The sequence below is a fragment of the Dipodomys merriami genome, unplaced genomic scaffold (assembly GCF_024711535.1).
Source record: "Dipodomys merriami isolate MVZ:Mamm:240054 unplaced genomic scaffold, mDipMer1.0.p SCAF_56, whole genome shotgun sequence".
NCBI classification, from domain to species: Eukaryota; Metazoa; Chordata; class Mammalia; order Rodentia; family Heteromyidae; genus Dipodomys; species Dipodomys merriami.
The window spans coordinates 6,564,693-6,578,988 of NW_027206135.1; the positions used below are offsets into that span (position 1 = coordinate 6,564,693).

The 14,296-nt window shown below is 41.8% G+C and overlaps 1 protein-coding gene across 2 annotated transcripts; it reads left to right on the forward strand.

Moving 5' to 3' along the window:
* Nucleotides 1–1,104: 1,104 nt before the first annotated feature.
* Cd48 (CD48 molecule) lies at nucleotides 1,105–11,444 on the forward strand. 2 transcript variants are annotated; one of them, XM_070000264.1, is made up of 4 exons: nucleotides 1,105–1,277; nucleotides 4,281–4,583; nucleotides 8,642–8,908; nucleotides 10,995–11,444. In XM_070000264.1, the coding sequence occupies exons 1-4, from the start codon at nucleotides 1,202–1,204 to the stop codon at nucleotides 11,069–11,071; spliced, it is 723 nt and encodes a 240-aa protein (XP_069856365.1). In that variant the 5' UTR covers nucleotides 1,105–1,201; the 3' UTR covers nucleotides 11,072–11,444. The 2 variants fall into 2 exon arrangements, with proteins under 2 accessions (XP_069856365.1, XP_069856364.1); XM_070000263.1 differs by having other exon boundaries at nucleotides 4,278–4,583; nucleotides 10,995–11,443.
* Nucleotides 11,445–14,296: the final 2,852 nt, after the last annotated feature.

Here is a 14,296-nt window from a genome sequence, read left to right on the forward strand (position 1 = left end):
AATGGCTTCTCAGAAATTTCAGAGCCCAAGCAAAGCATATCCACAGCATGTTTCTGTCGTCATTTAATTTCAACCCTTCCTCTTTAGTTCCTTTTAATGGTTTACTTTAAAATTTCTTCTAGGTAATTCCACTTAAACTTTGCTCATTTGCTCAGGTCACATCTCTTCTAGTATGAAGGATTTCTGTCTCCCACACTGGGAGAAAAGGCAGAGGAAATAGAGAGGCAGCAAGAAAGAAAAAGTAGACCCTGGTCAGGACTGATTTGTGGTAGGCAGGGTCCAAACTCATGATCTTGTTATCCTCATAGGCATGGAGAATAAACAGAGGATTGGCTAGAATTGCAGCATGACCCTGGGTCTGTCTGATCCTGAATTTAAATAAGGTGTCACTAATGGTAACTGCCCACCCACCCCACAGAGTTGACCCAGTTTTTGACAGCCCTTTGGGAGAGATGATTCCTTCCATTATAGTTCACAGGTGGAAGAGAGAGATCATTTTTTCTCACCTCCATTGTGAGAATTAGTAATGTCCCCAATTTAGAAATGATTACAAATATGTTGTGTCAGAGACTGTGGTTTACCTACCTAGTGAGTCCCTGAAAGATTCCTAAGTAGGCAAATAAGCTTCAATGAATTAGAGAGAATGGTCCAAATTTCTTAGAGCACAGAGTCAGGAATCCATTCTTTGGGACCAAGTAGTCTTTTCTACTAATGTGCAGTAGCTAGACTGATGTAAAGGGTCAAACAGTGAGTTCATCCTGAGAGAAGAAGAGCTGGGGGTGGGAGATACTGCACTAAAAAGCACTGTTGATCTGATTTCTCAGACTTTCTGTTCTGAATGAAACCTATCCCCCATGTTTTAGCTCCTGAATTAATACGAGCAATTTCTTCCTTTGATTCGTTATCAAGGACTCTCAATCCTTTCAGAGCTGACCCCTCTGAGAATCCAATAGAAGCTGTGAATCTTCTCCCTACCAAAATGTGTACATATATGTTGTCATGATGTTTTCAGTTTTTTAAAGAGAGAGAAAGAGAGAAAAATATTCAACTTCCTGTTTCTGGTTTCTGAGTCCCTCCCCAACATACTGAGTGGAGAGACAAGTGGTGGGTTTTCTTCCTGCCTCTGGTTCCTTTTTAGGTAGCTTGATCTACCCCAGCTCTCAGCCTTCACCTACATTCCTGGGATGCTCTGAAAAGTAGCATGTACTCCATCAGAAGGAACTGGTTTTTGACTCTGGACCTACTACTACTGTCTCTCCTGGTGACTAGCATGCAAGGTATTTTCTGCCAACCATTTGCCCGTGATTGTGCATAGGAGGCATGGGAAGCATGGTCAGATGGGAAAGGAGATGGGGTGTAGCCCAACCCTAGAAGTAGGGCTGATCTTTTCAACAGCTTCTCCCATTATAGTAGCAGGGATATGGTGTGTTTGGTCAGCTTGTGTGCGTGTGTGTGTGTGTGTGTACACCAGTCCTGAGGCTTGAACTCAGGGTCTGAGTGTTGTCCTTGAGCTTTTTTGCTTAAGACTAGATCACTACCACTTAAGTCAGAGCTCTACCTTTGGGCTTTTTAGTAGAGATGAGAGTCTCTAGGACTTTCCTGCCCAGGCTGACTTCCAACCTCCATCCTGAGCCTCCTAAGTAGCTGGGTTTACAATTGTGAGCCATTGGCACCCAGCGAGGCAGCCTTCTTTCCTCTTAGAGAATGAAGTTCTATCTCAAAAGAGGTGGAAAACCCAAGTGGACATGACAAAAATGAGGCTTGAGGTGATGAGGAAGTAGGCCCCTTATGCTTCACCCCATGGTTGCTAGAAGTTCAAAGAAGTGTTTTTGTATTTTAAATAAGAGGAAGCACTATACGAATAGCTGCCTTTTGATGTTAAACATCTAGTGTTCCTTTAAACCTTCTTTGAGATTTTTTTTCATATGCAAGAAGTTCTGTTCTGAGATAAATGAATAATAAAGGTAAATACAATGTTGATAAATGGTATCATTTCCCCCAGAGATAAGTCATAATTGTAGGATAATTGTTTCTGGACAGAGTTTCTCTCAGGGTCCAAGAGGAGACCCAAGAAGCCTTGGTATAAAGAAACCTCAAATACCTGTTTGTTAAGAGCTCAGGTCTACTCTTCTGCCACAGCTTATCCTGGTTCTCCTCACGTGGCTAGGGCCTGAGCTTTTTTACTTTTTTCTGTTAGGGCGGCTTAACTGTCTTCAACCAGGAACTACCTTATCAGGCCAGCTGAGAATGAGTTAAGCTTTAGTCTTTCTTGCTATTTCCCTAAGTAAGTACTCAGGTTTTTGTTTTTTTTTTTTAATTTTCATTGAAGGGTTTTGATGTTCAGCACTATGGTTAAAATGAACATGAGGCAGTTACAAAGCATCCAAAAATGGTGAGATGAGTTAGAAATGTCTAGAGGAAATGTGACTGATCATTTATACAGGGCTTCTCAGGGCAGCAGTCCTTTGGTCTGGTTGGTCTGGGCTGGTCTATGACTGTGAGTGTAAGAACACACTGCTTTTCAGGACCCTTTGTAACTATGTGGCCCTGTGGGACTGCCTCAACTCGGACAACACTGCTATGGCATCCGCAGTAGGGTTTGATGAGAAGCATTGGCTGATGTGAACATCAACTGTTGGTTAAGATACAGCTGCCCAAACTGGAATAGTTAGAGATTTTCTATAGTCTGGTCAAAAATACCTGGTCAGTTATTCTCTGGACTTTTCATTTTGGGGGTTTCTTCTTCTTCCTTTTTTTTCTTTTTTTCTTTTTTGTCAGTCGTTGGGCTTGAACTCTGGGCCTGGGCGTTGTCCCTCAGTTCTTCAGCTCAAGGCTAGCGCTCTACCACTTGAGCCACAGCACCACTTTGGTTTTCTGGTGGTTTATTGGAGATAAGAGTCTCATGGACTTTACTACCTGGGCTGGCTTTGAATTGAGATCTTCAGATTTCAGCCTCCTGAGTAGCTAGGATTACAGGCGTGAGCCACCTGCACCCAGCGGAATTTCCATCTTTTAGATTTCTAGTGTGTCCAGACATGTGTTCAAAGTTTGACTCATCTTTATTCTGGCTTTCTACTGCTTTTTAGCAGGCTTTCCCAATAGTATGGCTAATAATGAGTCACCACTTACTGCGCTCATGAACGTGGTGGGTGGGGAGTTGTGTTCAGCACTTTTCACCCAGGACCTCTCACATGTTTGCAGCAAGATCATGATGGGACTTAATGGTTTTTTTGTGTTGTTTTGTTTTCACTCACATTGCTTGGCCTTACCCCAAGGAAGACTCAAAAACAACCAGAGGCCTGGCACCACCTAGTGGTCATTGGGTGATAAACAGTGTTAACTTGTAATAGACAACATGGGAGGGGCACAGGCAGGATCATATCTGTTCCTATTATGATCTCTTTTGCTCAAGACTAGAGCTTCTACCACTTTGAGCCACTGCGCCAGTTCCAGTATTCTGGTGCTTAATTGGAGATAAGAGTATCACAAACTTCCCTGCCCCGATGGCTTTGAAGCTCAATCCTCAGATCTCAGCCTCCTAAGGATTACAGGCGTGAGCCACCAGCAAATGGCTTGGTTCACTCTTACCCCAGATGAACTTCTTCTCTCCTCCTTCAAGTCTTTATTTAGACATGATCAACTCTAAAAACTATATCTGCTAGCCATCAATCCCTACCAATACTCATGAGTTTTTCTATTTTAGGATTTCTCTTTTGTCATAGCAATCATCATTCCTAACATACTATATGACAGAGTTAATCATTGTATTTATTACTTACACTGCTAGCTCAAAGCTCTTTGCTATTTAGTTCATTGATGTATCACAAGTGCCCTACATACTGCCTGGTTCATGGTTCTCAGCAAACACTAGTCTTTCAACATCCTTTGACTCAGTCCCATCTCACCCAAGGAGATTTTCTCAGTATTTCCTTCACCCCTTTTCTCTACACTCTTGATAGAATGTATTGCTGGAGAGGCTCTCTCCTTTGCAATCAATTTATTTGAAAAAAATCTCTTGGCATGAAAAGAAGGGAGAAAACCAGGGTGTCTGGGATGGAATTAGTGAGATTATAAACAACTCTCCTTGATCCTCCAGCTTAGTTCTCCAGTTTCAACTTTGACAGAATTCCCAATGGGGAACAAGTAGCGCTAAGACCACACCACTCCCAACAGAAATCCCTTTCTTCTTCCCGGGTCCACTATCGCAAGTTAAAACCTGGTTACTGGGCAACATTGCTTTCTATGACATGGGACTCACTCTTTCTGACTTTTACCAGCAGAGAGTTCAGAACTGGAGAAGATTGTGCTATCTGGCAGCAACGTGACTCTGCAAATCTCTGAAAGCCTACCAGAAAATGCCACCTCTGTAACTTGGCTCTACACCATCAAACAGAAGATTGTAGAATATGAGAAAAGCAGACCTCCTAAATACTTCGATTCTGCATTTAAGGACAGGGTCAAACTTGATCTTCAAAATGCTGCACTGCACATCTATCCGGTCCGAAAAGGAGACAACGGTACCTATTACTTGAGAGTGATTAAGGATGCAATCAAACAGTGGAAGATATCCCTAAAGGTGCTTGGTGAGTTAAGTGAGTCAATGACAGCTCCCTCCACCACCCCGGGCAGATACTGGCAGTGACAGGACACTCTTTGGGAGAAAGAGAAGAAAACCTCAGGACAGGCTTAAGTCACTTCCCCTGGAGGTAAGTCTCCTGGGAGTAAGCCTGGGCTAGTACAGTACAACATTTAAAACCCTTATTCCTGCCTAAAATACAAGATGCTTGAGAGGTAGAGATAGAAGGATCATGATTTAAGGCCAGCTTAGGCAAAAGTTAATGAGAATTTATCTCAAAAACTAATCAGGCACAGTAGTGCAAGCCTGTAATCTCATCTCACAATGCCCATTCAATCATGAAATTATCAATGATTGAGTCCATTGATGAAATCAGATGGGAACAAAGACTTTATCACATTAGCTGCCCCCTCTTTTTTTGGAGAAAGGGGAAGGACAAATAGAACTAAATCATAGCAAAAAATAGATTATTTCTTCTATATTTTGTCTATCCAAATCAGTTCTGAGCTTATCTTGTTTTATTTTATTTTGGGTCCAGTCATGGGGTCTGAACTCTGGGCCTGGGCGCTGTCCCTCAGGCTCTTCAGCTCAAGGCTAGTGCTCTACCACTTGAGCCACAGCGCCACTTCCAGCTTTTTTCTTTTTGCTTATGTGGTGCTGAGGAATCGAACCCAGGGCCTCATGCATACAAGGCAAGCGCTCTACCACTGAGCCACCTTCCCAGCCCATTTTGTTGTTTTTGATGGTGGTGGTAGTACTGCGATTTGAATTCAGGTCTTCAACTTCCTATCATTTGAGCCATGCCTCCATCCCCCCTAAATTCATCTTGATGCATTGTTGAATTTGGACTTTATCAGACTTATGGGAAAAGATGTTTTTTAAATGTTGGCACAGAAGCTATTAAGGAGATTTTTGGTATTGTTTTGTTGTTTAACTTGCCAGAACAATACATTATTAAAAACAAACAATCAAAACCACTTTCATGTACAAAGAATATGGGATGGGGAATAGTGATTATACTTAGAGTCAGACAGAGTTGGGTTCAAAGTTCTGGGTAAGTAAAGTAAGTCAGGCACAAAAACACAAAGACGTGTGTAAGAGCTAATAAACTCTATGTCATAGAAGTAGAAAGTAGGGCAGTAGTCACTAAACACTAGGAAGGGCAGAGGGGAGAGGAAAAAGAGAGAGGTTGGATAATGACTTCTAAATTCAGTTAAATAGGAAGAACAGGGCCTACTGTTTTGTAGCACAATAGGACAACAATATTCTACCACTATTTAATGTACATTTCAAAGTAGTAGGAAAAGAAGCTCAAAAATGCTCAACACATAGATCTCAGAAATTTTGATGAGAAGAATGCTGATCTCCCTGATTTCCTCATCACACATCATATATATGTGTCCGATTATCACATAGTACCGATAAATATATGCAATTACTATGTGTCATTAAAACTTAAAAATATAAAATAAAAGTTGAAAGATTGTGTCATCTCTATACTCATGTACGCAGGGCTCTTCTGTTAACAAATGACCAAAACCAATTTGCTGTATTTTATCAAAAAAAGGAGAAGCTATTTTAAGAAACTAGGACTATTTAGAACAATTCAAGAAATATAGAATAACCAGAAAAGGCCAAGGGAAGGATTTCTGAGAATCAGGACCAGTCTGGAGGGGCTAAGCTTAGGAAACTGTGGGTTGAATCTATTGATCCCAGCCATTAACTTTACTTTTCTCTCAAAGTTTATATTTTTGTACTTTGGAGTTTAAATTCTCAAGAGAAATTTGATGGATTTACCCCACTTGGTTCAGACGTATGTGTCTGAGCTAAACATTTAGGTCATGTGGAAACAGAGAAATTGGTTCCTGGGGAAGCCTCAAGGTGTTAGGTGAACAATCCCTGCAGCAGGGCTAGGCTGAGATATAATGGAAGAGAAGTTCACTTCAGAGCCATATTATCTTCATCATATTATAAGAATAATGGTGCCCACTTTTTAGTGTTGTGAGGATAAAAGCAGACAATGAAAATGAAAAAAAAAATGAAATGCTGACACCATGCAAACAAGTGTTGCGTTAGTCCCTACCAGCCGGGTGGTCCCTGGTCAAGAGGCCAGAGTCCCTTCTCACTCACTTTCTCTATCTACATGATGAAGCCTGAAATTCAGAAGATCCTGGAAACAGGAAAATCTCATATGGTTTTGTACTTATAAATGAGCTCTTCAAGACCACAAATGAACTAATGAATAAAATTTAAAAGCCCCTATTTTTACTGTTTACCTGCATCTATAAATTTCTGCAATCATGGCTGATTCCAAGGTACTAAAGTTTTTTTTACAACCATGTGGCAAAATTTTTGAATACCGAAAATTCACAAGCTGGTTTGGTTCTAGCACATCATGCTTGAGGCAAGACCCTTGGGATGTGGAAGGTAAGACCCCCAGGATGTGCTGAGCAAAGGAAGCATGCGTCAGGGCAGTTTAGTGCACGAACTCAGTAGAATACTTGCCTACCAGGTTTAAGGCCCCAAGTTCCATCCCCAGCACTTCACAGAAAAGAGGAAGGAAACAGACTGAAGCCAGACCATCCCAGCTGGTTCCAGTGCTATGCTTATCATGCAGAAAATGCAGGAATGTTAAGGCTAAAAACACAGAAACTGGTGAAAAACAGTATGCAAATTGTTCCATTGAAATGTGTAGGAAAAAGGCACCCAACATGGCTTCATGGAGGAGATTAAAGGAGTTCAGAGGCCACAGTGTAGCAATTTCCTGATTTCTCCCCCCCCCCCCCCCACATATACATCCAAAGATAACCTCATCTGGTAAACTCTTTGTTACATTTTAATCCTAATCAGCATACCTAATACTGGCAGGTATTTTACCTTGGACTAGAATGGAAAAATTATACAGGATTTTAGGTAAACAACCCTTAGTTTAGGATGAGATACTGAGCCACAGGAGAAGCTGCTGTGTTGGTGCTGTGATCTCCATAATGAATTCAATGCTTACACTGAATAAAAAGCATTTTTTTTCAGGCTGAATGTGGTGGTACATGCCTGTAATCTGAGCACTGCTGGAAGCTGAGGCTAGAGGATTGCAAGCTTTAGCCACAAAGCAAGACCTTGTCTTAGAAAGAGGAAGGAAGGAAGGAAGGAAGGAAGGAAGGAAGGAAGGAAGGAAGGAAGGAAGGAAGGAAGGAAGGAAGGAAGGAAGGAAGGAAGGAAGGAAGGAAGGAAGGAAGACAGGGAGGGAGGGAGGGAGGGAGGGAGGGAGGGAGGGAGGGAGGAAGGAAGGAAGGGAGCAAAAGGAAGGAAGGAAGGGAGCAAAAGGAAGGAAGGAAGGAAGGAAGAAAGGGAAGAAAAGAAAGGAAGAAGGGAAGAAAAGAAAGGAAGAAGGGAAGGAGGGAAGGAGGGGAAAGAGAGGGAAGGAGGGATGAAGGAATAAAAAATAGTAAGGAAGGAAAGAAAAATGAAGGAAGAAAAGAAAGAAAATGTGGCAGACACTGTGCTGTCAAAGTCAACCAACCATTCACCACTTGAACGTGTTAGAGGTTACAGGAAGTATCTCTGTAGCTCTATTAGAGTCCAGGGAGATGGAATTTCCTCCAGGTGGCTCTGCAGAGGGCTTTGCCATGTGCAGGCAGGACATTTTACCTCTGGACTTTCCCTGAATCTGAGTTCAAGAATACCTGAGGGACAGACTGGCCCCAAAGTGCAGCTGTTAGAGCAAGGGCCTAGGTATTTCAGACAATTTGGTATGCCAAGTCTGACTCCAGGTTTCTGCTCATATGTGGCCCATCACTCCATTTTGTTCCTGGTTGCCTGTAATAGAATCTGGCTCCCTCTCCTGCACACAGCCAAGTAGTAATTCTTGCAGTTTGAAGTCACGTGAGAGCAAGGCTGCTCACTGGCTCCCTCTATTGGAGCCACTATGACATTCCTTCATGCCATGATCATAGTCCCTCCCGTAGTTCCATTTGCACTTTGTTGGTGAAACCTTCAAGAATAAATGCCTCATAAATGCAAAAACCCATTATCTCGTTCTATAACATATATACTGCTTATTTGCAGACCCGGTACCCATGCCTATCATAAACATTGAGAAGATAGAAGAATCGGATGGCAACTGTTATCTAAAACTATCCTGTGTGGTAGAGGACCCGTTTGTGGACTACCTTTGGTATAAGGACTCGGGCCCCTTTCCCATGGAACTCCAGAGAAGTACACTTGAAGTCACTGTGACGCCACACAACCAATCCAAGTCATATACCTGTCAAGTCAGCAATCTTTTAAGCAGCAAGAATAATACACTTTACTTCACTCCACCCTGTACTCTAGGTAAGATATGTCTCCAAAGGAGCTAAGATGAACATAAGATGACTGTCTTTGAAAAAAAGTGTGGAGATGCTAATCACCCTTCTGGAACAGAATATGGTGGAGCGTTCCAAAGTGGTCTGGGAGGCTTGAGAGACTTGAGTTCTAGTCCTGGTTTACTCCCTGCCAGTTTACTTAGCCTTTGTGGATCTCAGTGTCCTTACCTGCAAAGGGCATTTGGCATAAGATCTCTGGTACTCCCTCCTCTTCCCCTGCTCTGACAATGCACACTCTAAAAATCTGACTCCTGGGTAATCATAGGACATTGTGAGCTACTTCTTTGCTACATAGGCTCTATGTCAGACCGCTAGAGTCATGGTCCCATCTGAGGTCAATCTTGTATTGTCACTTAGTCTTAAATGTAAGGTCTTCCCAGGGCCATGTAGGCCCTGGCCTCCTTGCCTCCTGCAAAAGTCTCTGCACAGTATCTATATCACCAGGTAACTGGCATACCTGGAAGCACTCACTTCCCCCTACTCCAAGGTTACATCTTGGGCCCCTACCCCCCACCCCATGCCTCCCATCAGACTGGGGGAGGGTCCCAGGTCCTGAGGTCACATCTATATTCAGTGTGGCCACATCTTCCCTTACCTGGCTGCACCCATTCCCTACTTAAACCCAGGCAGGACATGGGCATGACCTTTTGGCCACGCCTCTCCATGATGCACGGTGGGGCAGCAGTTCAGTAATAAAATAAACGTCTCTTCTTACCTGAATACCTCATGGCTACCTAATTAAACCTAACTCTTTAATTTACCTTGCACTAAACAAGTCATACCCTTTTAAAATTTAAGACCTAAAAACAGATCTTATTATGTTAAGAGAAATAAGCAAGACAAGATATGTACTCTATCCAACACTGTGCCTGACAAGTCCTTAATGAAAGGAAACTAAATCAGGTTTAGCTCCTTCAAGTCGAGACTCTCAGATGTGAAGGGCCTCAATAAATTTGGCTCACAGTCTCTGGCACTCTGGCCTCATGCTTCCATACCATAAAGTAACTTTTCTGAGCCCTGGAATATATTGTTCCCCAGAATAACTTGTAAGATCAACACTTTCCTGTGATCTCTGTCATATTCAGGCCTCAGGGATCCTGGCTCCTGGGAGCATTATAGTTTCATGGTCTTCCTGGGCTCTGTCTTCTCCTTCATCTGTGCTGGTTTCTTGACTTCTGTTTCCACACCTGGCTTATGAAATTTGCATGTTCTTCCCAGTTAACAGAGTCTGTCTTTCTGGCCTCTATCAGTACACTCTATTCTTCTACCATCAAACATTGGTGTCTGGCCATGAGACCACAGTTAGATTGGACAAATCCAACACTACTTCATATCAATACCACATTCTGAGATCCAGAAAAAAGAAGTCACCCAATCCTGTCTGATAAAATGGGAGGGACTGCTCCTCTTCAGAGAGGCTAAAAGCAACAATATAAATACTTCAATTTGAGGGAAAGGTAAATCAATCTTGTCACTTTGTACTACTGTATTATTGTTTAAAAAATCACTAATCTACCCTATTTTATAACTCACTCCCCTTTACTTAGGATTTCTCCCTTCTTTCTGCTGTTCTTCTTCCCTTCCTATTCCTTTTCCTTTCTTTCCTATTTCAGTTGCCCTTCTGACTCCCAGTTGGTATAGATGGTTAGTGGGATGGAGAAACAGGAGAGGACAAGGTTTTTTTCTTCCCAAGAATTAGTTATGTGCTACATTGTAGAGTCATCTCTCTACACCTAAAACTCTGTCCCCCCTCATTACTGTATGGGACTGATTCTTTCCCAGGCCCACAGAGATATCAAGGTAACCTTCAAGCACAGGATTCAGCTCAGCCAGTGATATTTAATAGATTTCTGTACTCTTTCTGCTTTGTATCTGGGGAAGCTGAGCTTTCGTAAGGAAGAAGGTGTTCCAGACACATAAGGATTAGATTCAGGCTACAGAAGACTGCTTTCCTTGCTTTAAGAGTTCCCATACCAACATCTAGTACTCCTATCCCTCATCAATACATCAATCAAGATGCCTAAATGTTTATATCTGTTTTCTTGCTCTTTCAGCTAGATCCACTGGAGTAACATGGATGACAAATTGGCTTCTGGTCATGGTGCCCACTATTCTTGTCCTACTTATCTGAGATGACCTCTGCTGATTCAAGAGTGGAACTTCAAGGCCAGAGGATTGTACAATAATATTCTTAACCAGGACAGGAGTTCTGGTTATGTGGAACTGATGTGTTGTTGAAGCACCCATGAGAATTTTAAATTAACTTTAAAAAAAATGTGGCTGTTATTATATTTTATATCCCCTAGTTATTTTCTAACATCACACAAAGATGTTAATGTATTCTCTCCACCCCAAATCCCAAATTCTAAGGTTTTTTAAAGAGCTGCTTGCTTGCTTTTTTTCCTTCCTTCCTTCCTTCCTTTCTTCCTTTCTTCCTTCCTTCCTTCCTTTCTTCCTCCTTCCTTCCTTCTTTCCTTCCTTCCTTCCTTCCTTCCTTCCTTCCTTCCTTCCTTCCTTCCTTCCTTCTTTCCTTTCCTTTCTTTCTTTCTTTCTTTCTTTCTTTCTTTCTTTCTTTCTTTCTTTCTTTCTTTCTTTCTTTCTTTCTTTCTTTCTTTCTTTCTTTCTTTCTTTCTTTCTTCCTTTTCTCTTTGTTGCAGTGCTGGGGATTGAACCCCGGGACTGATAATTGCTAAGCACGCATTCTGCTGCTGAATTACATGCCCAGCCCTGCAAATGTTTTCTTTAAAAAAATTTTTTTTTAGGGTTGGGAATGTGGCTCAGTGGTAGAGCGCTTGCCTTGCATGCCTGAGGCCCTGGGTTCGATTCCTCAGCACCACATAAGCAAAAAGAAAAAAAACGGAAGTGGCGCTGTGGCTCAAGTGGTAGAGCGCTAGCCTTGAGCTGAAGAGCTGAGGGACAGCGCCCAGGCCCAGAGTTCAGGCCCCACGACCAGACCCCCCCAAAAAAATTGTGGATACAAAAAAATTTTTTTTATTGTGATGAAGTGATTACATAAATTTCACAACTCTCACAGTATCATGAGATAGTGATACTAGTTAAAGTCACAAATACATTCTAGCCTTCATGAGGCAAATTTTCATGATCATGGCCTATAAAGTTTATGAGTTCTATGAGCTATCACAATACAGCTATTTCTTCCACATATGTACATTTCTTTCCTTTTGCTTAGGGTTAGCTGTTCCCTCTATCCCTCTCATTCCCTCCCTCCCATTGCTGCCCTTGAGTTGCTTAGTTCATTTTGATTAATGTCCAGTGGAGGTGATGGGCCCCTCTGTTGTATGTTTTCCCCTGTTTCCCTCTGATTCTGTGTCCTCCTAGTTTCCCTCAGATATGTGCATTGTGTATATGTGGTCAACAGCATGGGGTCATTTAGTAATGATATGACAAGATAAGTAGAGGCTCTTTTCTTCTTGAGTCCTGTTTACTTTGTCATATCTCCTTGCATTTTGTATTTAACATCCACATATCAGGGAGACCATGTGCTGTTTGCTCTTGGCTTACGTCACTCAAAATGATTTTTTCTAGTTCCATCCATTTCCCTGTGAATGCCATTATTTTGTCCTTTCTAATAGCTGCATAATATTCCATTGTGTATAGGTTCCACAATTCTTGGATCTGCTCATCTGTAGTGGGACATCTAGGTTGTTGCCATATCTTGGCTATTGTGGACAGTGCTGCAATAGACATAGAGATGCATGTGTCCTTGTATCCTGACTCTTGTTGCTCAAGGTAGATGCTTAGGAGTGGTATGGCTGGGTCATAGGGGAGGTCTATATTTAGCTTTCTGAGGTAGCTCCAGACTGCTTTCCAAAGTGGTTGTATTGGTGTACATTCCCACCAGCAGTGCAATAGGGTTCCTCTTTCTTTGCATCCCCTCCAGCATTTGTCACTGTCTGAATTTAGGATATAGGCTGGGGTAAGGTTGTATCTCAGGGTTGTTTTATTTGTATTTCCTTTACAACCAGGGATGATGAACATTTCCTCATGTGCTTCTCTCCCATTTTTTTTTCCCCCGTCGGTCGTGGGGCTTGAACTATAGGCCTGGGCGCTGTCCCTCAGCTCTTCAGCTCAAGGCGAGCGCTCTACCACTTGAGCTACAGCGCCACTTCCTTCTCTCCCATTTTTATCTCTTCTTCTGAGAAGTCTCTCTTTAGTTCCTTTGCCCATTTAGTAATTGGTTTGTTAGGTTTGGGAGGGATTTATTTCTTGAGTTCCCTGTATGTAATGGATATTAACCCCTTGTCTGATATATTGCTGGTAAATACTTTTTTTTCTCAATTAGTTGGCTGTCTTTCTAGTTTGGTTGCTATGTCTTTAGCTGTGCAGAAAATTTTTATTTTAAGGTAGTTCCATTTATTGAATCTCTCTCCAATTTGTTGTGACCCTGGGACTCTGTTCATGAAGTTTCTGCTTGTGCCTATAAGTTCAGGTGTCTCTCTTACTCTGACCTGTAGTAGTTTCAGAGTTTCAGGTTTGATGTTAAGGTCTTTAATCCATTTTGAGTTGATGTTAGTGCACTGTGACAGGCTGGGGTTTTGTTTTTTTTTTAGTTTTCTGCATGAGGCCGCCCAGTTTTCCCAGCACCAATAATTGAAGAGGCTATGTTTCTGTTGTATGTCTTTGGCTCCTTTGTCAAATATCAGCTGACTGTGAGCATATGGTTTTATTTCTGGATCTTCTAATCTATTCCATTGGTCTCAGGTCTGTTTTTGTGCCAGTACCAAGCTGTCTTTGTTATTATGGCTCTATAGTAGAGTTTGAAGTCTGGTATTGTGATCCCCCCATGCTGATTTTTTTTGCCTAGAATTGCTTTGGCTATTCTAGGTCTTCTGTTGTTCCATATGAATTGTTTGATTGTTTCCTCTATTTCAGTAAAGTATGTCATTGGGATTTTAATGGGAATTGCATTGAATTTGTATATCAGTTTTGGCAGTATGATCATTTTCACTATATTAAGTCTGCCTATCCAAGCACATGGAAGGTCTTTCCATTTCCTGGTGTCCTCTATGATTTCTTTCTTTAGGCTTTTATAGTTTTCACTAAATAGTTCCTTTACATCGTTGGTTAGGTTAATTGCTAAATAATTTTTTGAGGTTATTGTGCATGGGGTTGTTTCTTTGATTTCCCTTTCTGCTTGTATGTTGTTCATGTACAGAAAGGCAATTGATTTTTGTGCTACTTTGCTGAAGTATTTTATAAGTTCTAAGAGTTTGAGGGTGGAGTTTTTGGGATCATGGAGGTATAATATCATGTCATCTGCAAAAAGGGATAGTTTAACTTCTTCCTTCTTTATGTGGACCTTTTTAATGTCTTTTTCTTGCCTTATTGCTCTGGC